The following is a 24,069-nucleotide window of genomic DNA, read 5'->3' as shown; positions in this document are numbered from 1 at the left end:
TGGTGGATGGGCAAAAAGACAAAGGCAAAAGAGAGGAGAGTGAGTGGGATCTATCAGGGGGGCTGGTTCGACTTGAACACACTAAGCTGCATGCAGATCTCAGCTCTTGAGAGAGAGTAACCATGAGGGTGCCAAAGCAGCGCTTTAGTGAGCCTTGAAGACGGCGTGGAGAACGCAGAACCAGGAAGAGCTTAAGGAAAAGCCAGATTGATAGACAGTGAAGAGAAGGAGGAGAGGGGAGGCCGACTCGGAGCTGGTGTTGAGCGCAGAGAGGGAGGAGAGAGGGAGCCGCGCCACGGGGAGGGGGGTGGGGGGGGGGAGGTATTTAAGCGCCGGAGCAGGACAGCGCAGCCGAAGCTCTCAACTCCCTGAGTGAAGGTAGGACAGGGAGAGGACGCAACAGAAGAACTGAGCTTCTTCCACACTTTTCATACTTTGACTCACAACACGCACACACACTTTTGGACTTTTTACTCATCAGTGGACTCTTCTCCCTGGAACCCCTCTACCTGCATCCTCTTTGCTCATTCATTCAGCACTCCCCTCAAATTCACTCTCTCGCCCTCACGCTTTGAGGGCAGATGGCATCGGCGTGGGCCTCTGTCTGGGGCGCCTTCGTCTGTGCCCTGCTGGCCCTGGTCCTGGGGAGCGGCAGCGTGGACTTCGGGGTGCCCCCTGCGAGCTTCTACCCCCGGTTCAACCCCTTTTTCTTCCTGTGCACCCATCACGCAGAGCTGGATGGAGTTGGAGTGGCTGAAGGTGGAGGCGAGGTCCTGCTTACCCTTCAGATTATGGGCAACCCCACCGCCTACACCCCAGGACAGGAATATCAAGGTGTGTCCATCTTTTTTTTTTTATTATGTGGAATAAAACTTACTTTTTATTGTCATAGTTTGTATATACTATATTCTCTTATTCTGTTTGTGAAATTTAGTTTTATTATTGAATGTCAATTCATGTTTTCTGTATTTTTTTAATACTGATTTTAATTTGAAAACATGATCAGTTTAAAACAGAACAAAACAAAAAATCATTGTAGGGACGAAGAAGAAACATCAACAAACCTACAATTCAATCTCAAATGACACTTATTTGTGTTTATAGCCTAAAATACACATTTCAATCAGGTAACGTGCACTTTTCTCTGTCTTTGCGAGCGAAAGTGCAGTTTAGATCAGGTGTTTGCTGTTTGGAAGCGTTGTTTATGTAACTGTTAAAAAATTGTGATACTGATTTGAGCAGCTTTGGTGTTTGACTAACCTGTGATCCGGATGCTCGGTGCGTAGGCAGCTTCTCCAAAGCATCCGAGAACTGAACGAGAGCGCGCGGGAAAGAGAGAGCGCGCGTGTGTGTGTGCAAAAACAGTGAGTGGCAATGGACAAAGAGAGAAAGGATCAGTTAAAAAAGGCAAAACATTTCAGTTTAGTTCAACCGTGCTGTGGGTGCGAGAGGAGACTGATGAATTGGGCTTTTCCCACGCTGATGCGCTGGCACCTGGCTGTGGAAAAGTGATCCCTCGCGATCGCTGCAACCGTCTCACCACTGCCTTTCACTGGCTGTTGTGACTTGACACTGCGGACAGTGACCCGCACGGGCCATCGCAGTTCTACAGAGGTCACGTTCCCATGCTACTGTCCTCTCCTCAAGAGTCGTGTATACAAGTTTGATTTATATTACACATTTGATCTCACTCTCAAAGTAAAATAATATACACTATTTGTGTGTTCTTCTCTGGTTTCATTTCATTTTACGTGGCTGAGTTCTAACACTCATCCTCGCTTGATTAGCGATCTTGTGTTATCTGAACAAATAAACTTCTTGAATTCAAATAGCATCTGGTCAACTCGGTTTGTTGTGAAAGAAATGATGAAGGCCAAGAAAAGCCAGTAGTCTGGAAGAATCCGTTTGAGCCTTTCTCTGGAAAATACCCAGGGATCGAGCCTTGAGTCAAGCACCTTTTAACTGGGGCTGGGCTTGTATGGGGAGATTTGAATAACTGGCTGCTGGATGGGAGGGATGGCTCGCACTGAGCGGTTTAGATAATTAGCATTAGAAACGTGGTGGACTGGGAGGAGGGAGAGATTTAAATACGGCCGCGGAGTGAGGGGGAGATTTGAATGACGATGAGAGGATTGAGCCGATAAGATAGGAGCAGCGTGGCTTACACGGGAAAAACGACAGGCTTCCAAGCTGCTCACTTTTCTTTTTCCGCCTGTGTTTTGGCCCATGATGGCAACTCATTGTTAAATTTTCTGCGGGTTTGACTAGAGAGGGAGGAAGGCTGAATGGCAAGTGAACAAGTGAAACATGACAGGCTGTATACCAAGTCAAGCAATATTTTTTGCCCCTTCTTACTTGCATATCTGTGAGGAAGGTATATTGTGGTTTTTGGATATTTGGCCTTTTGACGAATAGCGGCATCCGCCTCTTTTTTTAATACAAATATTAATTAATTATTATATCACGCAGTTTTTATTTGTTGCAAGCAATTTTTCTTGTGGCAAAGACATTTTGAACATGTGCAGACAGTTTTTCATTGTCTATGAACATCTTTGCATCTTTCTTTTTCACAAAGCCTGACAAAAAAACAAAACAAATTCGCTACATTCGCAAGCATTCAAATCACTCACTAAGATGCCAGCTTGATTTGCAATGCAATATTCGTCAATATGCCAAATATCTGTGCCGGAAATGGATCTATCCGCTCTCAAACCACATTGTTACTTCCACGGTGATATTTGGTAAGCGAGCAGGCGCAGATATGACCTGTTAATAAGAAGATGCAAACATATTGCTGGACTTTGTATACAGCTCGCCATGTTTCACTTGTTCATTTTCCATTCAGCCTTCGCGTCCTCACTAGTCAAAACAGCAAAAATGTGAGGTTCCATCCTGAGCCAAAACACAAATGGAGGGAAAAAAAGTGAGTAGCTTAGTGACATACCAGTTTAAGAGATCAATTTAAAACTGGGCTAACTTCACATAACTTTTTATTTATGTATTTATTTAAATTGTCACTTAATGAAGATGTGCCGCTGACACTGGGAACACACACAGCAAATCGGTCAGTGTTCAATTTCCAGTGTTCGATCAAATATGCAGTAAGTAGTGTTATTTTAACACTGTTAGGATAAAAAGTTACACTGTCAGAGTAAATTTCCTTGAGTGTTGGGGTGGATGTTGGGTGTAGTAGCACAACCTTGAGTGTTAAATTGACCTTATTTCTTTTTCTTCTAGAAATGAAAACAAAAATAAGTGAAAGCTTAATATTTCAGTTATGTGTACATTTTGGAAACTTTATTTACTGTATGTAGAAAACTTGGGCATTTCAACAAAGTTTTTTTAATTAATAATTTTTTATTTTGACGCTAATATTTTCTCTTTTACTGCAAATGAATACTGGCTCGAAATATCGGTTATCGGCCCTAAAAAAAGACACATTGGTCAATCACTCTTTGAGAGCTTCATCCAGGTGTTAAATTCACAGATTCACAATGTGCCCCATTACCTAACAACCAACTAACAATCCTTCCTGCTGACATAGTGTACATATTTAGGCTCACTGTTATTATTATTATATGTTAATTTCTAGATAAATAGCTGCCATCTATTTGGCTTGGCTTGATCTAAATTGCTTTTATGACATCAGTGGCCCTCACGTTTGGTTAACGTGGTTTAATCTCCCAAAAGCAACATGTGATCTAACCAGGGAGTGAGCTCCACGAGGAAAGTGTGGTTGTCAGGCATCAGAGATGTCGGCCATGTGCTTGGCAAAGGCTCGTACGGCAGAATGTCGAAGAAATGCGACCCCAGCGTGTTTATGCAGGATGTCGGATATCAAAAATGAATTGATGAAGTATTTAAAGGCAGATGAAGGAGGTGAAAGTCGAACAAAACATCCACGCTTTGAACACCAAGCAGAAGATTCTGTGCGGCCCGTTTGCTTTACAGTAATTGAGTTTCTGACCTGACCTCGCTGCCTCCTCCAGTGTTGCTTCGGAGCGATAAGACTGGGATGTGTGGGCCGTGCACTGTGTGTGTGTGTGCGTGCTGTAGATTACTGTATTAAGTTATCAGAATGCAATGGTCGAGAAAGGTTACCGCTTGTGCTGCAACTGTTGCCAGGATTGTGGTTGGAAAACAAAATGCGGAGAGAAGTAGAGTTCTTGGAAACGAAAGAGAAGAAGCAGTAAAAACATTGTGTGCTCTTCAGGTCTGCACGAGACAAAAGCAGGTGTCACTCACACGTGCAATCAACGTTTGCACTTATCTTCAGGAGGGTAGCGCAGGAAGGTCACGCTGGGATCGGAACTGTCCTCAAAATAACCAGCAGGTCATTTGCTATACTTGGGAAGCAGATTTCTTGGTTGGTTTATAAATGGAGGGACTAAGGACGAGATCTGGATAAAGGTTCCCATTGAGAAATTTACAGCAATTTTTTTTTTACAGTTTGAGGCACTATGGCGTGAACTGAAAAGACAACCGCCTCACTTTAAATGATGTTCAGGGGTCATCACCAAAAATAGCGCACAGGAACATTCTGATTTTGTAGGAAATAAAAAAATGTAAACAATGGAAAATATTTCTAGAAATAAACTGTTACATATTAGTATCTGTTTCCAAATTTTGATGATAAATTATTAATGTTCAATGTATTTACATAAATGATTACTAACTATAGCAAATCTTTATAGAATTGATTATCCTATTGATTACTCTGATAATCACCCTAAACCCGTTTTGAGGCAGAAATTCTTGTGGACCAGTTTTTGTGGTTGACTGAAGTCGATTTATCCTATTTTTCCCCAACCCTAACAATAACATAATAATAATTACATGTGATTAAACATAATTCGAGCTCATTTGTTATTTCAGAAACGTGTATCAAACTGGTAGCAAATTAGTAGAAAGGAAGTACCGGTAACTCAAAGCTTCAAGCAGTTGATCATACTCACATACACATACATTCTACATTATCTCTATTATCGGCACTGTTAAAAATGTTCCCCATACAGCAACATAATGTTTGCAGGAAGCTAAAAAAAAAGCTCAACTTTAGTTGATAGTCAATACATAAAACATTGCCCAATTTGCGTAAGTCATGTAAGTTTGAAAGCCCAATGGAAACATGAGTGGGGAAGCGGTGGTGAAGAGGTGTCCTGCAAGTGAATAAGCTGGAAAAATGGATGTGCTGGAGCGAGAATTGGGCCACATGCTTTTTGTTACATTGATGGATTTGGTGCAGTTTGCTGATTGCACCCGGGTTTGACATAATGTGTTCAGTTGTTGTGAAAGTCCGAGTCGTGTCAGCTTTTTCAAAGCCGGGATATGTCAGTACAGTATGCCGATAGGATGTCACTTATGTCTAAATTGGTTTTGGTCTTTTGTTTAAATGTCAGTTGGCATATGATGTTGGCCTATTCTTTACTCATGATCCATCATGCATAATAATGACATAAACATTTGTTTCTACACACGATTTGACTTTATTATCACCCACTGGGGAAACCACATTAGATTCATTGTTTTCAATTTCAGTTGGCTGTCTCTCACCACAGAAATTTCCTTTTGTCCGCAAGACACAGGTCACAGTTTCTTTTTGTTTGATTTTGTTTCACAATATATAAGGTACAGTACATGTTGTTATCATAAACAATGTGAGAATGTCTGGAGTTATTGTGTGTTGTTGTTTTATGCGATCAGACATTTATTCCATGCTAGTCAATGCGTCTCTAACACAGGGCATCTGAGAAGATACTCTTTGGGCATAACTACTCTGTTGCTGCTTTCCAACACACGTTACAAAAAGAATAACTGGAGGAGTTGCATTTTTTTTTTTAACAAATGCTGGAAACAGCAAAAAGCCTCTATTGTTTGTGTCCAAATCATGAACAGACTGGGTGACCGCAGAATAAATCCGTGCTTACCCTGACGACGCCTTGAAAATACAACAAAAATATAATTTCTGGTGTGTGAGAACATGTCTGGCATGGACATTCTCCTGATTTGTGCTAAATGTCTGAAAGGACAACAAAACGCCGGACCAGATTCTCAGTCTCAAGTGAGACAGTTGCTGGCCAGTGCTTCATTGTGCCAAGTTAATAGAGCCAATTCAAGATTAAATGAGAATTATTATTAATATTGTTATTTTTATTTTTATTATTATTTTATTTTATTTATTTATTTTATTATACAAGATAGTGTTTTCTCCATAAAACCAGCTCTTCCGGTGATTTTATCTTTCAGATGATGCTAAATGTGTTCAACTTTTCTCCAGCCCGCCACCTTCATAATGGGTTTTACGTCTTTTCCTATTTTTTTCTGCAAACACTGTTGACTTATGTCTGTAGAAGAACATGCCAGCCATTTTAAAGCAAAGGTCAGCAGCACAAGGCCTTGTTTAGGCTTTGGAAAAGCCGATGCTATCAGACCAGGCACTTGGCCTTATCAGTAAAGCAACACAGAGCTGTCATGGAAGCACTGCTCCCATCTTCAAGTTGTTAGTTGCTACATGCCAAAATGGCACTACTGTCGTCTGTTCAGTTTCCTGTTGGATGTCATGCTCACCCAAGAGCACCTCGCAATCTTGAGAGCTATTAAGGGTTTGATTTCTGACTTTTTTATTTTGTTTTTTTTATTTTTGTTTTTTTTTAGGTCAATTTTGCCCATCTTTTTTCTGTCTCTCTCCAGCTTCTTACCTCTCTGTAGCACACGCTTACTTTAAAGAGCCGTTGCAAGAATTGGTCTGTGAACCAACAAAAGGCTGGCCTAGTTTGCATGCAGTCGTCCAATTTTGGAGAACAGGGAGACTGACGCAAGTGGAGAGGGGACAGGGGCTAATGGTTTAATGGGGCTCTCCTGTGAGCAAAGGAAAACCAACATGCGGCGCGTAGTTGCACTTTAAAGTGTACCGAACCTTTTGAATTCATTAACTTCGCAGCTCTTCAGTCACTCAGCCTCCCGCTGCTTTGTCTGAATAGCTCACTTCACTGAGTCGAGGGAAGTGTGTCAAGTGCATTACTATTTGTATGGGCGTGTTTGGGTGTTTGGATGTTCCGTCGATGTGGACAATGAATGATGAAGCATTTAAAGAGCATTGTGTTAGTTGGGATATGTCCGTTCCTATTGTGTGGAGGAGCAGATGGGCAAGAAATGAGAATGGATATGCATTTGGAATCTCCCTTTTGACACACATGCATGCTTGGCCGTGCACGCAGCTTTCAGCTCAAAATAGGTGATCCATCATTTTAAAGAGACAGGTCAGATGATCCGCGAGCAAAACAGATATGTCCCGATTATCAGGCTTTTAGAATTCACTATATCCGTGAAGCAGGAAAATGACTCGGCTTTTATTCCCCCCTTTCCCAAGTGAATAATTGGCAGGTGATTGACATTTATGTAAAGTGGCAGACTGTAGGTTGTGCTCTGAAAAAGTTGGAGAACTGAATGTTGCGTTCCTGAAAGAATCTTCTCCTATCATTCCATTTTTTTTAAGCAGCTTGTGTGCTGCAGGTTTGCTTGAAAAGCAAGAAGCCATTGAGTGCTTTTCCGTGATGAGGTGTGTTCTTCCTCCTGTCTTATTCAGGCAAGAGGCACTGAGCTCTTACATTTTTTATTGTCCAATTCCTCAATGGACCTTTTCTCTCTCTTTCTTTCAAGCCAAAGCATGCGAGCTCTTAACATGCAAATGCAAATTTGTGTTTTCAGTAACTTCCATGAGTGGGCAGATGAGTGGGTGTAAGTACTTTCAGGATGTTTGAAGAGCGTGCATGTCTGTTAACTTCCAAACTGGGCTGCGCAGATAGATGCAAGGCTGCGGCGGTTCAAGCATGCACTTGCTTCCCCTGCGTCTCTTTGTGGTTCGTGAAGGATTATGTTTCAGGCAGCATAAACATCCACAAAAATTTCACAAAGCAACCCATCCAAAATGTTACTTTCCGCATTTTGTAGCACAAAAGCATTGCTGTTTTTCATTACGTCATTCACATCTTCATATACCCAAGATGACTACTTTTCAGGAAATAATAACAAAAACCGCCTCATTCAAGTTGGTAGTATACTATATACTGTGAGACAAACATCAACAGAACCAGCCTTCACTACTTCATAAAAGCAAAGGTCTGTGGTTACATGTTTTCAAGTCATCTTCCAAAACTATTTTGCAAAGGTATTTGAACCATGAATGATGCAAAAAATAAAATGATGAGCTAGTTAAACAATTTTAATAGGCGAAAATAAATCTGCGCGCAATTACCTTCATGGCTGACAAGTTCCTTCTGCACCAAAGTATTCCAGTTATCCATTTTTAATAAAACAGGCCTACTCAATTGTAACTAACATAATTTTTACTCATTAGCGTCCAAACGACATTCAGATGTAAAATCTTGAGGCGACATAATGTCACAGTGATGAAAGAGGCAGAGTTTTACAACACTTCTCAAACAGTGGAGTTACCGGTCTACAAGGTCTTTCAGTTTAAATTGGTTAACAATAGGTAAAATAATTTTTTTTAGTTGCGACAGACCATTTGTGGATAAAATACAAACTTGACCATACATGGACGTAAGAGGCTTCAGAATGTGAATGGGACATATGTACACCACCACTCACCCATAGACAGCTGGGATAGGCTCCAGTCTATGAGGATATGAGGAAAATTAAATTAAATAAAATATAATGGTGGATTGCTTGACAGTGAAAAATTAAATAAAAAATTTTGGTGCTAAAACTGTCAAATAATTGCCATTTCTGATTGATGTTTTTACACTTTTTTGATCCTTAAAAAAAAAGAAACATTGACATATATGAAAAAAGGTGCTCTGATTATTTTTTTATAGCAATTTAAAAAAAAAACCTCAACAGTTTCCTTTGCGAATTTACCGAACCCTTCTTTATTGTAAAATAAAATATTTTTTATTTTTATGTTTTCTTTTTTTCAAATTCAAGACATAGGTGTAAGATTTACTGATGGACAAAATGAACACAGAGAGTAAGTACTCTTTTCATCAATCTGGCTCTCTTCATCTTGAAGTCAGAAAATGTTGTGTTCTTCTTGCAGCTTAAGAAAGTGTGAAACTCAACTCTATATTTTTAGAAGACAACCACCGCTGTTTTCTTAACTTTGAGAGCCAATACTAACTTTTTGTGGCTTTAAACGCGTTTTCAGCGTCTAATGTACACTTGAGGTGATTCTTTGAAAATCTTCAATCTATCGTGCACAATAAAAATCATGTTAGAATATTTTTCAGAATGCAAAATAAACCTATATACAGCAAGACATTTGAGTCCCCAGCGTTTGGTTTAAGATGGAACCCAGGAGCAGCAAATACAATGAAAAAAGCAGAGGCCTCAGAATTTAACCTTGTTGAACACCAGACGTTCCGTTATACGTGTGAACTGATATTGCACATATTCGTCCGACCACTTTCTTGTTTTGCTCGACATAGTATGAAAAGATTACAATAATAAAGGAATCACACGACGTACCATCACAACAGTCAAAAGTCGACTACTGACTGCACCACATTCCCAGCAGCACAGACCATGCAATGTAGCGTGATCACCTGCAGCCACTGATGGCCAAGTGCAGCGTATCATCACAAATCATTAAAGTCGGGTGTGTGTCTTGACCTCCGCGAACCCCTGGGACTGACTCACTGAACCCAGGTTTAGAACCACTGTTATCGTGTCATAGTGTATCATAGATGACATCATCATGACAGCAAAATCGCTGCATTTTTCAGATGGTCAAAGAAAAGCGTGTTTCCCTACAGATTTGTGCACCATTTCGATTTTTTGTCACACTCCCCTATTTCCTCCACACCATTGTTTTGTCATTTCTCAGCACACGTACACACGACTGTGTGTTTATGCAAACTCATGCTAATGCCTCCCTCATAACACTGGCCCTGTGTTCATTTTCCTGGCGGACTACTAAGTGTCCTTTGGGTGCACTTGAATTGCGATGGATCCTTTTTAAAACATCTCATCCTTCCTCGTCACCCCTGGTGCTTGTTGTGTCTTTTATGTGGCAGTTTCCCAGCCGCTGCTGATTGTTGTCAACTTTACCCACGGCCTCTTCCTCTCAGAGAATGGAGCTCCTGTTTGTGGATGGTACACCTCCCTTTGCCACTTCTTCTCCCACTCTAGAACTTGGAACCTCCCCCCTGGTGCCTCATTGACAGCTCAGTAATCCCCGCTTTGGGGGCAACGTGTCGTCTGTGCTGATAGCATTCAATGGCTCTTGTAGCCCCTCAGGAGACTCACTACAGAGTAGGCGACGTGGTGCAACTTGCAGGGCGCTGGTGACTCGGCGCGTGGCGTTTGCGGATTAGCCGTAGCCCCACACCCCCCTTTTTTCCAGCACCGGCCCCCTTCAAAAAAGCCTGGCCCACTAGTGCTCGACTTGGCAGGCTGGCGGAGGCAGATTACACAGCCCCTCGCATGCACAGCTCACACATCCTCCTGTCCAAAGTGACAGCATGGGTGAGGGGGTTGGTGTTTACAGGGGTCTGAAAATATCTAATTCTCCTAATACGCTGTTGTGAAATACCCTCCATGCCCATATAAATGCTATTTAACTCCAGACCCCACACATTTGTGGCATCAGTTAGCTTAGTACGGCTTAGTGTTTAACTTGTCGATGTCTGTCTTACATTCCTGAGTTTGTTCTCCCTGTACCTGCGTCAATTCTTCCAAGTGCTTCGACTTCTTCCCACATTCAAAAAACATAAATGTACACATGACATAGAAAATTACTTGTGAATAGTGAAAACAAAAAAGAAGAGCGATGATGATGAGATTTTGACTCAGAAAGGCTGCTAAATGAATAAAACTGAGCTCTAAAAAGAAGAGAAAAAAAGAACAATGTCCATCATCTGCGGTCTACAAATCGAGAATGGCATGGGCATCTCAGCTCATTAGTTGTTTGCTTTGCAAAACACAAAATGCCATCTGTTTCTGTTTCTGGATAAACAAAAGAGTTTGTTAAACATGTCAACATCGTATTTTAAGGTGAAACATTTGAAATTCCGGTTCCTATTTTCCAAAGTATTTCCGGCCAAAGCATAAGTTTAAGTAGAGTTGTAAATCGTCGGAGCTACCTTGTGGTCTCAAGATGTACTTTCTTCTCGTATTCTGCTGATGTATTGTTCCATTACAGACAGTGTGAAACTCCATTAAACAATATTGTGCTGTATTTACATCCCGCCAGTTTATTGCTAACAACCGTTTTTTAAACTGGTGCATTTTAAGCGTATGAAGGGCTCTTTTTTTAAATCATTTATTTATTATTATTTTTATTTATTTTTACATTACAAACGCAACACACACAATCAAAAACATGCTTCTTAGTAACGTTGTTTGTTTTATCTTTGCAATTTATATGCAATTTTGTAAATAGTCAAATCTGATGAATTATTTTTAAATGAAAAAAAATACCCTTGGACTAGGTCACTGTTTACAGCCAATGGCGGACCTTGTTTTCTGAGAATCACCCATACTGTAAGTCAGTACAGTACAACTGTGCAGTGTGTCATCCTTAATTTTGAAATGATTGATGCATTCTTTTGTTAATTTACTTGTCTGACAGGGAAAATACAAACTAGTTTAGAATTTGTAGTTCTTAACTAAACTGTACAGTTGCCACTGTAGCGAATAATACAGATGATTGCTTCTTGCTCTTTCACTCAAGGTATAGAGAGATGATCTTACAAGGTCTGGCTGGAAGAAAAAAGGCTGGGAATTTATAGGCCTATGTTAATTAACACTACACTTTTCTAATTAGTCCAATTAAATTAGAACTAAAGACAAAAGCTTTTAAATGGATCTAGCATCAGAGAAAAGTACCTTGTTGTCTTTAATTACTCCAATTAGTGCTTGTACTTAGAAATCAATCCCTCCCCTCTAATTTATGCACCGCACCTTCCCTTCACATTGCTCACTTCAGCTTTTCTTCCTTCCACTCAATCGTTTTATACCTAAGAGCTATGGAGGCAAATTTATTCATGTCAATAGTTCACTAAGCTGGCTATGATCTTTAACCTTGACGCCAAGAAGGAGCGGGGAGCAGAGAGGTTAAAAGAGATGCAAAAATATCCCTTCTTCCTTTCCAACAAGCAGGATGTCTTCCACTTCTATTAAGAGCCAAGCTCATGTAGAGCTTCAAGATTGAGAAAATAAATTTGAGTCAGAACGACATCTGTGGGCTGCCTCGAAGACCTGAAAATATTAATTGTCCTGACTAACCACTATTGACACAGTCACATAATTACTGGCTGAGTTATTTGTAATGGGTACTTAGTTGACATCTGTTCTTTGACTTGCTGAGCTAAATGATTCATTGACTGTACAGAACTATAAATTACTATTTTCCCCCCACTGTGCTTGATTCAAGATGGAATACAACATTCAAAATAAGGACGTACCGGTAAACTATACTGACTTATTGTGTGATGTTGAAAAGTATGTTGCCCGTAGGTCTAAAGATCATCCTCATTATTAAAAAAAAAGAAGAAAAAAAAGAGCATAAAGGTTAATGTCAGCTGTTGGCCAACATTTTAGAAATCCACGGAATTAAGAGCATTTATTGTCAGCCAATAAGGATATGAAGATAGTTAAAAGGAACCCCCGACTGTCATGACAAGTTTGCTCTATATTATTTATTTGGTTGTTACCAACATAACTATGAGGCAAGGTAAGCCACCGTATCCGTAGCGTTCCTAAAGAAACAACATGCGATCGGAAGAGTCACCCTCTCCCACGCCGTGCTCTCGTCATTCACCAGACGCATTCAAGAGTTTTGATCGTCCCTTTAGGAACGATACGGAGGCTTACCTCGCTTTCTTTATAGGCGTTTCACAGTGCTCGGCAGAGAGCCTGCCACCACTCTACGTCATTACGCACTGAATGCGTTGCGACGTAAATAAGAATGGCGGCGTACGTCCAACTAAAGTATCTACAAAATTTATTAAACTGGAAATGATTTTTGAAAAATCTCATAGCTATGTTAGTAACAACCAAATCAATAATATAGAGCAAACTAGTCATTACAGTCGGGTTCCTTTTAAGGCAAGTGCACTGCAGACAATGCGAAACTTCTTCTGGTAAGCCTCAGTGAGCTGTGCAGGGCTGCAAATACAGGCAAACTCCGTAAAAAGAAATACCCCATGGATCCATCTGAGAAAGGTTTGGAAGTATTTAATGGCCTTGGATTGATAGTCATAAACAATTGGAAGATACCTTGGGGATATGTTTGTGGTCAACTACAACCATGCATTTCTAGTTAACATGTTTTACATTTCACTAATGACATGGACTGTGGTCTTCCCTCCACACATGATTTAGTGCATAATGTGATGTTGCAAAAGGGAATATCTCTTAAAACAATGGTGGAAGTTTCCTCTATGAACCTGGCTTGAACCGAAGAGTTACAGTAAATACCAGCTAAAAGTCATTCTTGCCATATCCACTAAACTGGAAACCACAAGAATGGTGGTCAGTGATTTACCTCTTGGTAGATGGCTTATAGTACTAAAACACATACTGTATGTTTAATGAGTGTCTGTCTGCACCAGGTAAAGTTGGCCACGGATGAGCACATAATGGATTAATTAACTTCAGGCAAGAAAACGGGGATATTAAGCGATCACAATGATGACACAGCAGATTCAGGTGAGAAACATATCCCTGATGTCAGGTCAAAACCTCATAAGTATTTTTTTTTCCCCTTTCAAAAATCCATACTTTTGTTCAGTCCACACATGCGGGTATCTTTATTAATTATCAACCAATCTTAAGTGTTTCAAATGTCTTGCTCTCCTTGATGATACAATGTTAATGGTTGAACAAACAGGCCATTTTTGGGGTCTCCTAAAAATTGACAATTTCGGAGGTACACAGTTTTGGCCCGACGCCAGTGATATTCATATAGTAAAAAACACGTTCTCCTGGCATTACAAAAATATTTATATTAGCTAAGAAAACTAGTGCTGTAGTCAAGACCACACAAACTGAGACCAAGCCAATACAGTAGAAACTAGAGAGAATCGAGAACCAAAAAAATGCCTTCAATTCCGAGACGAGACGCTTAAAAAGTGGTCTCAAGAACTACAGCACTAGAGAGACACAGACAAGTTTAGTTGTTATCATTAGCCAAATCATTAGCACTTTTGCAAATCATTTTACATTCGCAAAGGAAGGGGAACACTTTGTTTTGATAGCTTGTCAATGCCAGTTAGCTCCTATTAACTCATTCACTGCCATTGACGGCTATAGATGTCAAAAATCCATTTGAACTATTTTCTATTAGTTTAGTTTAGTTTCCCACTTTTGTTAACAAGAGTATGAAAACGTAGATTTTTTTAAATTGTGTTAGAACAGATGTAAAAATTGTGATTAATCGTGAGTTAACCAGTGAAGTCATGCGATTAAATACGATTAAAAATGGCAATCGCCTGATGCCCCTAATTTTTAATAATCTTTTCTAAAAAAAATTTAAAAAAAGATTATTAAAAATTGGAAAAAAATAATTAAAATTATTGTATTTATTTGATTATTTAAAAAAAGAAAAGATTATTAAAAATTAGGGGTATCAGGTGATTAAATTCTTTAATCGTAATTAATTGCATGACTTCACTAGTTAACTCGCGATTAATCACAAATTTAATATCTGTTCTAAATGTACAAAAAAAAAAAATTCTAGGTTTTTATACTCTTGTTAACAAAAGTGGGAACAATTTAAACTAATAGAAATAGTTTAAATGAATTTTTGATGTCTATAGCAGTCAATGGCAGTGAATGAGTAAAAAAAAAAAAAGCTGAACTTTTTTTATTATGCCGACTCAGCAAAACGGGTATTGTCCTTTCCTGGTATCTGAGCCGAGCCATAATACAGTTTCCCATTCAGTATGCCAACTCCTACTACTCACTGTCAGGAGTTGTGTGGTTACGACTCACTAAGTTGTGAGGTAGCACTGGGGTAATGGGAAGTTTCTTAGCGTGGCCAAAGTGGGACCTTGCTGGGTTTGCCTCTTGGAGTGAGAGAGGCAATGAGGTTGTACGGGTGACAATTTAGCCCAGATTACCTCCTTGTTTCCCATCAGGGTGGCTCCCAGTGGACCAGGCCATACGGGAAGGAGGAACACTTGGTGTTTGTCCATTTCAGTTTTTTGTACTTGTACAACTGCGTAACATGTTCCAGTTTGTCATTGATCATGAGGTTGCGGTACCAGATTTACACAAGTTGACTGATTTAACCAAACTTGGGGAAGAGTGGGGTATAAAGTTTAAACCAAGAAGAAAAACCTTTAAATTGAATGATGATGGCTGATGCTTGAATCTTGATGAAAATTCATGAATGTGTGCAAGTGGGTGCCGATCCAAATTCTAAATAAGGATTATCCCAACATGACAGATGTTTGTGCTCCAGTGAGTATTATTCCAGTTTGAATGTTGATTTTATTTGTGGTATTTCCTCATTTGTGCTGAAATCTGAATTTCCACAGAATTTGTAAAGGGTTGTGGTTTAGTGTCTTAAGCCAATTTGGTATTTGACTGTGTTTGAGCATTCCTTCAGATTTTGTCTTGCAGCTGGTAATTTCAATTTTTACAGTCTGTATTCATACTGGGGTTTTTTTTCAGTTTGTTCCCTGACTTGCGTTTCCCTAATAGCGATGTCGCTTTTTGCAATCATTTAACCAGTTCATTATTGCTTACACAACTGAAGGGTGCTTGACAAGCTGCATATCTGAGGCTGTGTCTTGGTCTGCAGAACACATGGTGTTGATCATGAGGACAGCTCACTCTCCAGTCCTGGCAGTCACCAAGCCACAGAGGGAACAAATTATTTGTGTTCCTGAACCCTAATCCAATCTAACCATTTGCAACAACCGCTAATGCTGCATCTATTGCTGAATAATATGCAGATTTTGTTTTGTTTCATGTGCAGGATATTAATGCTTCAAGACTCTGTTTTGTTGCCTTTTGGTATTACAGGCCCTTTGCCTCTAATTCTCATGTCATCATATCAGGATTTAAAGCAGATTTATTTAGAATTTCTTTTTCACAATTTTAAACAGTTTTCTATAACATGTCTGTGATGTGCTTTTGTCCAAAAATACCCCAAGGATAAGAAATGACAGCACATTTTATACCAGATTTTTTTAAGCCTCTCAGAACTCAGCCTTTGCCACAGTTTTGTATGCCATAATGACTGGGGAGTGGGGCTCAGGACAGCGGACCCCATAGTGTGAAGGATAAAAATGAGTGCCCATTTAGAGAAAAGCATTTTCCCTCGTGGAGTGGAGACGGCACAATCAAGAATTTGCTATTTGAAGCTAATGCTAATATGTGCTAACAAAATCCATTTGAATTCTGCTTGACTTTTGGTTATTATGACATAGTGTTTCAGGCAGTGTAGCCCAGCCGTAACTCAAAGTAGGCCGATGCTAGCCCAACTTAGCTAGCAAGTCACCGGTGAAGAAACTCACGGTATTATGTAGCCTAAATTACCTGCACAGTTCAGTCTCAGTCTGGCAAAATTCAGAGCGAGACATTTTCAGAATTATTTGCCTTGGATGTATAATGCTACACTTGATGAGTGCCAAGGCATTCTGACTCAGAAACACAAAAAAATAAAATAAAATCTTTCTAAAAATATTATAGCGTTTAAAAAATGATCAGGCCAAGCAGCGAGCTAGCAACAACTATTTAACGCCAATTTGGAACAGTTACTGTGAGCCGTCAACACGCCAAAACCACAACAACACGCTAACGGTGTGTAGCTTACAAAAAAGTGTCATGTTGCCTTCACAGCCCCTTCAGACCATGGGAAACTACAGAACCTGTGAACCACACACAAGGCTTGCTACAATATGTTCTTGGAAAGATTAAGAAGTTATGTTTTGTCATTTTATGTTATGTTACGCTATGTTACATTACGTTACATTTTGTTATGTTATGTTATGTTACGTTCTATGCAGCCCCACTAAATATGGCATTCTGATTTGTGGAATATGAAGAAAGCAGAAGAATCCACCCGTTGTTATCGATCTCAGGGGGCGGCCATTTTGTCACTTGCTATCAATTGAAAATTATATCACAGGTGCTAAGGGCACCGGTAACGGCCAATCACAGTTCACCTGTTTTCTGAGTTTGGTCATGTGACGTTAGCAAACAGTGCCATGATTGGTCATTCTTGTTCAAAGAATGACCAATCATGGCTCTGCTTGCAGTGATGTCATTTTCAGTCAACAGCAAGTGGCAAAATGGCCGCCCCCCAAAAAGGAGCAAAATGGGTGGATTTTGCTACTGAAATCATAATCCACCAAATTAATCCGTGTAAAAAAAGAAAAAAAAAGAAAACTGATTTGTCCATTAACAAGTATATTTTCCATAAATCAATCTTAAGCAGAATGATGTCAAACACTTGTGCTTACTCATGTTCGAGATTTTGTTGTACAGCCTTATATGAATGCAGACAGACGCATGCATTTGCATTGTAGCACAATGAAGTGTGATTGTGACACATCTAATGTGTGAAGAACAGGATGCTTGTGACTAAACCACACGCCTCTTTGTCTTCACGGCTGTTGCAGGGGTGAAGTGAAGCCAAGCTAAGGGAGTCAGCAACCTTGTAAGAGATACAGTAATGATGCACTTTCGAACCTCTGGCAACCTTTTGGAAAAGCTCCTGTAAACTGGGTCCATGTTTGGATCCTTTTGCATAAAGTGTTGGACATGTTGTCATTAAGCAGACCTGTAGAAGATCAGTGTCCAATGGGTTGCTTTTGATCGAGTGTCTCACAGCAGATGGCAGTGCCAGCAGGCCACGATGGTGCCAGGAGGTTACGCAATGGAATGATGCCTCTAAGACCTGACTGGAACACTGCATGACACATACATGCAGGGAAACACTTCCCACGCAGGCCCCTTGATAATATTGCAGATACAATATATCCATACTTAATAATGGATTTTATGGAAGTTGCTAAAAAGACCATTTTGATTCTTCCATATGCTTAATTAATGGTGCCATGCACCGGTGAGTGGCAGTTTGAAGCATTTGAGGAAGCTAATGATGAAGTGGCGCCCTGACCCTGCTGCTATGGTCACACAAACAGATGGAATTGTAGATTCCCCACGGCCTGGTCTTCATTTCCGGGTGCTCTCTGGGCACGTGTGGGTCTGCCTGTGGGATATGGGTCAGATGGTCAGCTATCTTTATCCGAAGTATTGCCAAGAAAAGATCCATTCATTTGGAAAGGAAAAGGGTGTTCTCTTGGCTTCTCGCTTTTTGTTTTTTTTTCTGCCTGAGAATATTTGGGTTACTATGCGGCTTGCTCTACATTGCACTCCCAGAACCTTTAGCGCGGCGTCTGCGGTGGAGCTTATGAAAGTGAGTTTGTTTGTACACAAGAGCATTCAAAAAATGAACCATTCAGGCCCCGCCAACCATGCCAGGAAGACTTCAATGAATGCAAGCAAGGTTGAAGCGTAAATCAGTGTTTCTTACTTTCCAGCGCCGCTCTAATCCTCCTCCATGCTGATTCCTACGAATGAGCCCATGCCAGCAGGCTTTGCCAACCACAGTGGCGAGCAAGCTTTTCAACGCCGTCAGGAGACATTATTGTTGTTTTAACTTGCAAGTGGGCACTGTTAAACTGGAGCCTAAAAATTATTGCTTACCCAGCATACACTGATCTATTCACATTAGTAAAAACCTCTTTGAATATATTTATTTTGTATATATATTTTGTGTTTGTATATTTGTATGCTCAGGTACGTTTGTTAGGGACAAGCTGGAATCTATAATATTTTATGCATTAATCTCGTAACTGACTGGTTAGCACGTCCGCCTCCCAGTGCAGAGGACGTGAGCTGACGTGAGATCAAGTCCAGGCTTCGGCCTCCCTGGGTGGAGTTTGCATGTTCTCCCCGTGCTTGCGTGGTTTTTCTTCGGGTACTCCGGTTTCCTCCCACATTCCAAAGACATGCGTGGCAGGTTAATTGAACACTCCAAATTGTTCATAGGTGTGATTGTGAGTGTGGATGGTTGTTGGTCTCTGTGTGCCCTGCGATTGGCTGGCAACCTGTTCAGGGTGTACTCCACCTACTGCCCGAAGCCAGCTGGGATAGGCTCCTGCACCCCCACGACCCTTTTTGAGGAATAAGCGGTGAAGAAAATGGATGGATGGATGGAATCTCTTAAAATAATCTTTTCACAAACCTTGCACTGTAGGAAAGTGAGGTTACACATGCACTAAAAAAAACATGGGATTACCTTTAAAAAAATAAGCAATCCATTGCATCCATTATTTTACCTTGGATTGATGTAAATAATTCACTCAGAACAACCTGAAATTTTGAGCTAAGCTAATTTATTAAACCAATTACTTCAAATGGTTGGTTGAATTTAAAATGACTAAGTTAACTTCATTATTTACTGCAAATAAACATTTTCATTTTACCTTGAAAATCTTGGATTTGAACCTGCAATTTCTGAAATTGAAAATACAGTATTTCCACAAAACACTACATTGTTATATATGTGGGAAAATGCAGACATTTTTTGGTTATCTTTGTCAACCATGACACTGGTAAAGGTAGTTTATCTGTAAAAATGAATGCATTTAATTACATTTTATGTGTTGCATTAGTGGCATGGTGGCTGCCACGTGTTCAGAGATTGAACATAATAATTTCAACCACTTGAAGGAATTTGTTTATTTCACGTTATCAAATTTGTTGACAGAATTACAATACGAAATATTGAGTGAATTATTTCCATCAGTCCAAGTTAAAAGATTGGATGTGACGGATTATTTCAATTTTTTAAAAGGCTTTAGGTGTGACATACAAATACATATTGAATTAGCATAAATGTGTTATGCTCCGCTGTGTTATGTGCTGGCTGGTATTTTATGCCGTAATATTACTCCTGGTGGTGTTGAAGAAATTTCAAGGCCCATCAATACTTGAGCAGCGGCGCGGTTGTGCGTGTCTGTAATGAGGCATACCACATCGCATCATCAATATTACATGCTGGCTTAGGGCCACTGGCTTTGCTCTGTGCTGTGTTCAAATACAAAATAATAATAATAATACTTGCTGACCAGCATATATCCATCTCTAAGATGAACCTTTAACATTAAAGGAGACATAAGTCTATGCCTTTATAACAACTCCCAAGTTTTTTTTGTTGATAAAAGGTCTTTGACATTCTTCGGTCGAAAGACTCAAAACATAACAAAATTACTCCGTTCTGGTGAGCGGTGCTGTCTTTTGTTGTTGTCAAGTCCCCTTTTCTCTGGGGCCGAACTTGCCTACCCCTGGATTAATAGAACCCTTGTGGCTGAAGCCAGAGGGCAGCCATCTTACATTGCCACTGTTACTGACATCTTCTGTTATTTTATTTATTTGTTTATTTATTTTATTCAAAGCTCTGTTCAGTGTGTATTTTACGCTACGATCCCTTTATGGAGTCATAAGAGCCTCTCAAAGAGCAAACTTCACTGTTTGCATCGGCTATATTCTGATTCTATTATCTCTATATCGTGAATTGTGACTCACAGAGTTTTTTTTTGCTGATGGGCATACTTTAACTTGTTCTTGATATATAGCTTAGAAGAGAAAATGAATAATAAAATGTACATGTCGTGCTTCTCCCAGACCTATTGGTATAACTGTATGTCATACACAGTAGCGTTTTGGCCCTAGAGGTAGAAAATTGTTTGAAAACACCACAGAGAAATCAATGCATTCAAGTTCGGCAGGCTAGTGAGAGGCGAGTAAGTGGCATTGACAGCGAGTTTAGTCATATATAAGTCTGTGGCCTGTATTCAACCATCGAAGAATCTGAAGTGCAGAAAAAGAGCAGCGAAAGACAGACATTTTCACTGGTGGAGGTCGCACTTCATCACCAAATTTTGGATTACTCGCATATGCAATCTATCCAAGTTGGGTAGTAATGCACTACATTTATTTGAGTAAATTTTGGGAAAAATTGTCAGAATAGTTCAATATGACACACTTTATGATCCTGCTTGGAATACAAAAACATAGTAGAACCTTCAAACCTTTTTTTTTATGTGGCCAAAAGCATTTGACATAATATTATCCAAATTACTGGAGTTTTATAGCGGAGTAACCATGAGTCAGTGTAATTAAATAATTTCTTAATCACTCGTGTTAAGTATATATTTTGGAGGACTACTTATTACTTTAACTTTAATCAGTTATCTGATGTCACAGTAGTTTCTCTTTAGTACAATTTTAGACTACTCTCTACCCATCTCTGCAAACTTGGAACATGATGAATGTGTTGTTGTATGGTCTCCTTCTGTAAATGAATAAGGGCTAGATATTCCCTCCAGATTTTTGCTTGCTATGTGTGAGTCCGACAACTCTTTGGTGAAGTGCCCCACTGCTCCAACACACATGCTCACACACAACTTGCCTCATGTGTTGAATGAAAGTGTTGGCTCGCATTCCTCCATTATGGCTCCTCGTTCCCCCTTCGGCCAAGGGAGCAGTATTCAAAAATAAAAGTATGGACGAGAATGATAAAAGCAACCATCAAAGGCCGCCAGTCTGCGCCTGAAGATTTGCGTGTGTGCGTGTGTGTGAATGAATAGTACCCCCTCAAGTAACTGGACTTGATCAGATTGGCTCACTTGATCGGCTACAAGTGTGAGCTGAGTGTTAATGAGGGTACGTGTAAATAATTTAGTTCTTGCATTTGTATTGATCAGGTAGCTCGGCTCTGCAAAGGCATCAACACTTTTCATGCCTTTGCCCCCCACTCTCATTTTTTTCCTCGATGGTAACCTTGTGCTCCCAGCTGCCCTTACGCCTCCACATCAAACGGAGCAGGTACTCTGTTACAAAGGAGAGGAAAGTGCAGAAGGGATTATTATTATATATATATTTTTTGCCATGATTTCTCAAATGGGAAATGGCTGATGGAGAGAGGGCAAATAGAGAGAAAAAAAATCCTGTGCATGTGTCTATAGAGTAATGGAGTGTGTGTAACCTTGATGATGCAGGTCAATAGAAATGTGGAGATAAGCGTATTGTGTGTGTGTGTGTGTGTGTGTGTGTGTGGAAGCTGGTGAAGCATTATCTATTCTACCACTCCATTAAATACAACATACCATGGCCTTGGATCAATGTGTGAAATGTAAACACTGCCAATATGTCTCACAGGCACTGTGGATTGCATCTGTTGAATGGATAATGTGTTTTGGGAAACAAAAATGGCGCAACAGAATAAACATGTATTCACAGTGCAAACACTAAAACTCCGTATATGAACGAGAAGGCCGTTTTCTCTCATTTAGTGGATATAGTAGTGCTTGAGATTGATTACTAGGATTATGCTGTTGCCAGGCTAAATGGACTGCACCTCTCTTTGTGCTATATTACTATTTTTATAACGAGTTCATGTTCATTCTGACCAGACTGAGAGATTTGAGAAAACAAAAGAGCAGTAGAAAATCAGAAGCCATTTACAAAGTGTGACTGAAAAGTTCAGGAGCGATGACACAAAAGATATATTACAAATATACAAGCTACAAACTTTAGGCTTTTAAGTAATGTTGGCTTTCTCTGCCGCACCTTCAAATACTCTTGGAAGGGTTCTTCTGGTTTCTGTGCAGCTCTGCATAGAGGCCATCTTGATGTCGTCCATGTCTTAAAAATTGGTTCCCTTGAGATAGATCACAGGTCAGGTGGGTAGGGGGGGTTGCTAAAAAGTGCATCTTTCTCGGCCAAGAACTCAGATGCTCAGAGCACAGTTGAAACATCTACAAGTTGCCACAACTCTGGCCTTTTCTCGCGCACTGAACAATGCAAATACATGGTGATCATCTGGCTTGTATCGAATGGGAAATTATGTAGTGTGGGTTTGAAATAAACTTTTCTGAAACTACTTGAATATTAACGAGAGAACAGTGCAAAAAGCTTCACTGGGCACTCATTAACGCTGCCACAACGCACTTACGTCACCGACGCATGCAAAGTAGGCAGTCACATCAAGCTAGCTAGCAAGGAATTTATGCTGCATTCGAGGGTGGTCGGAAGTTGGACTTTTCCGATTTCAAACCCAGGAAGTGTGTACGGGAACGTCCCCTTGATTTTGGAAATCCGACTTGCAAAGTTAGGAAAAAAAAGTACCCCGACTTCACAGACGGACTACGATGTGACGTCACGCTACACTACCCCGTTGTAAACGCAGACCGTGAATGGTAAAACACAATCTACTCGAGTATAAAACTAGATAGCTTTCTTCATTCATAAATATTCGACATAACGCGTAACACACCGTTCGTGACAGTGCGCCGCTATCTCCCTGCATGAAATTATACGGTGAACTACTCAACGGTATGAAATAAATAAATGCTGGAGGTCAAAATGAGTTTTGAGGACTAAAATAAAACATATGTTCAGGACCAGCTCAGTGGAATAGTCGTAGAGTGTCTGTCATTAGACTGGGAGGTTGTGGGTTGAATACCTGGCCAGGTCATACTAAGGACTTTAAAAAAGGGACCCATTGCCGCCCTGCTTGACACTCTGTATTAAGGGTTAGACTTGGGGGGTTCGATCATCAAATGATTCCCAAGCGCGGCCCCTGCTGATGCTCACCGCTGCGCCAGGAGATGGGTCAAATGCGGAGAATGAATTTTGCCCCACTTAGGTGGGTGTTGACAATTAGTGGTACTTTAATTTGAACAGAAGACAGAGAAGCAATGCTCGTAGTTGCTAAGCTAACCTAAGCTTACCTTGACATGTATTAGCGAAAAACTGGATTTAAGCGCTTGGGTGATCGAGTACACTTTTATACAGAAGTCTGGCTGGAACTTTGATCAGTTTTGTTGAAAAGCTTCACAGAAAAGCGGGCACTTTTGTTAGCCCTATTTCATATTTCATTCTTCTCATTATTTACATTTTTATCCAATTTAAAAAAAAGGTATTTAGTTGTATGTCAGCTTTTTTTCTTCCCAATACGAGACATACGGTATGAACTCTAGCATAATTAATGTATAAGAAGAGCATTTGACATGTCTGCATAGA

General features: G+C 40.2%; 1 protein-coding gene across 4 annotated transcripts in view; it reads left to right on the top strand.

Annotated features, from left to right (window-relative positions):
* Positions 1–334: 334 nt before the first annotated feature.
* Positions 335–24,069, top strand: part of reln (reelin) — a 109,869-nt gene continuing 86,134 nt past the window's right edge. For all 4 annotated transcript variants that reach the window (XM_086073390.1, XM_086073388.1, XM_086073389.1 and 1 more), the window contains exon 1: positions 335–834. In XM_086073390.1, the coding sequence (XP_085929516.1) occupies positions 582–834 (253 nt within the window). In that variant the 5' untranslated portion in view covers positions 335–581. The remainder of the gene's footprint in view (positions 835–24,069) is intronic.

The sequence above is a fragment of the Leptonotus elevatus genome, chromosome 4 (genome assembly GCF_054856555.1).
Source record: "Leptonotus elevatus isolate MCC_2025b chromosome 4, RoL_Lele_1.0, whole genome shotgun sequence".
NCBI lineage: Eukaryota > Metazoa > Chordata > Actinopteri > Syngnathiformes > Syngnathidae > Leptonotus > Leptonotus elevatus.
Note: the sequence above shows the minus strand (reverse complement) of the source record. Positions and strands in the feature narration are given on the sequence as shown.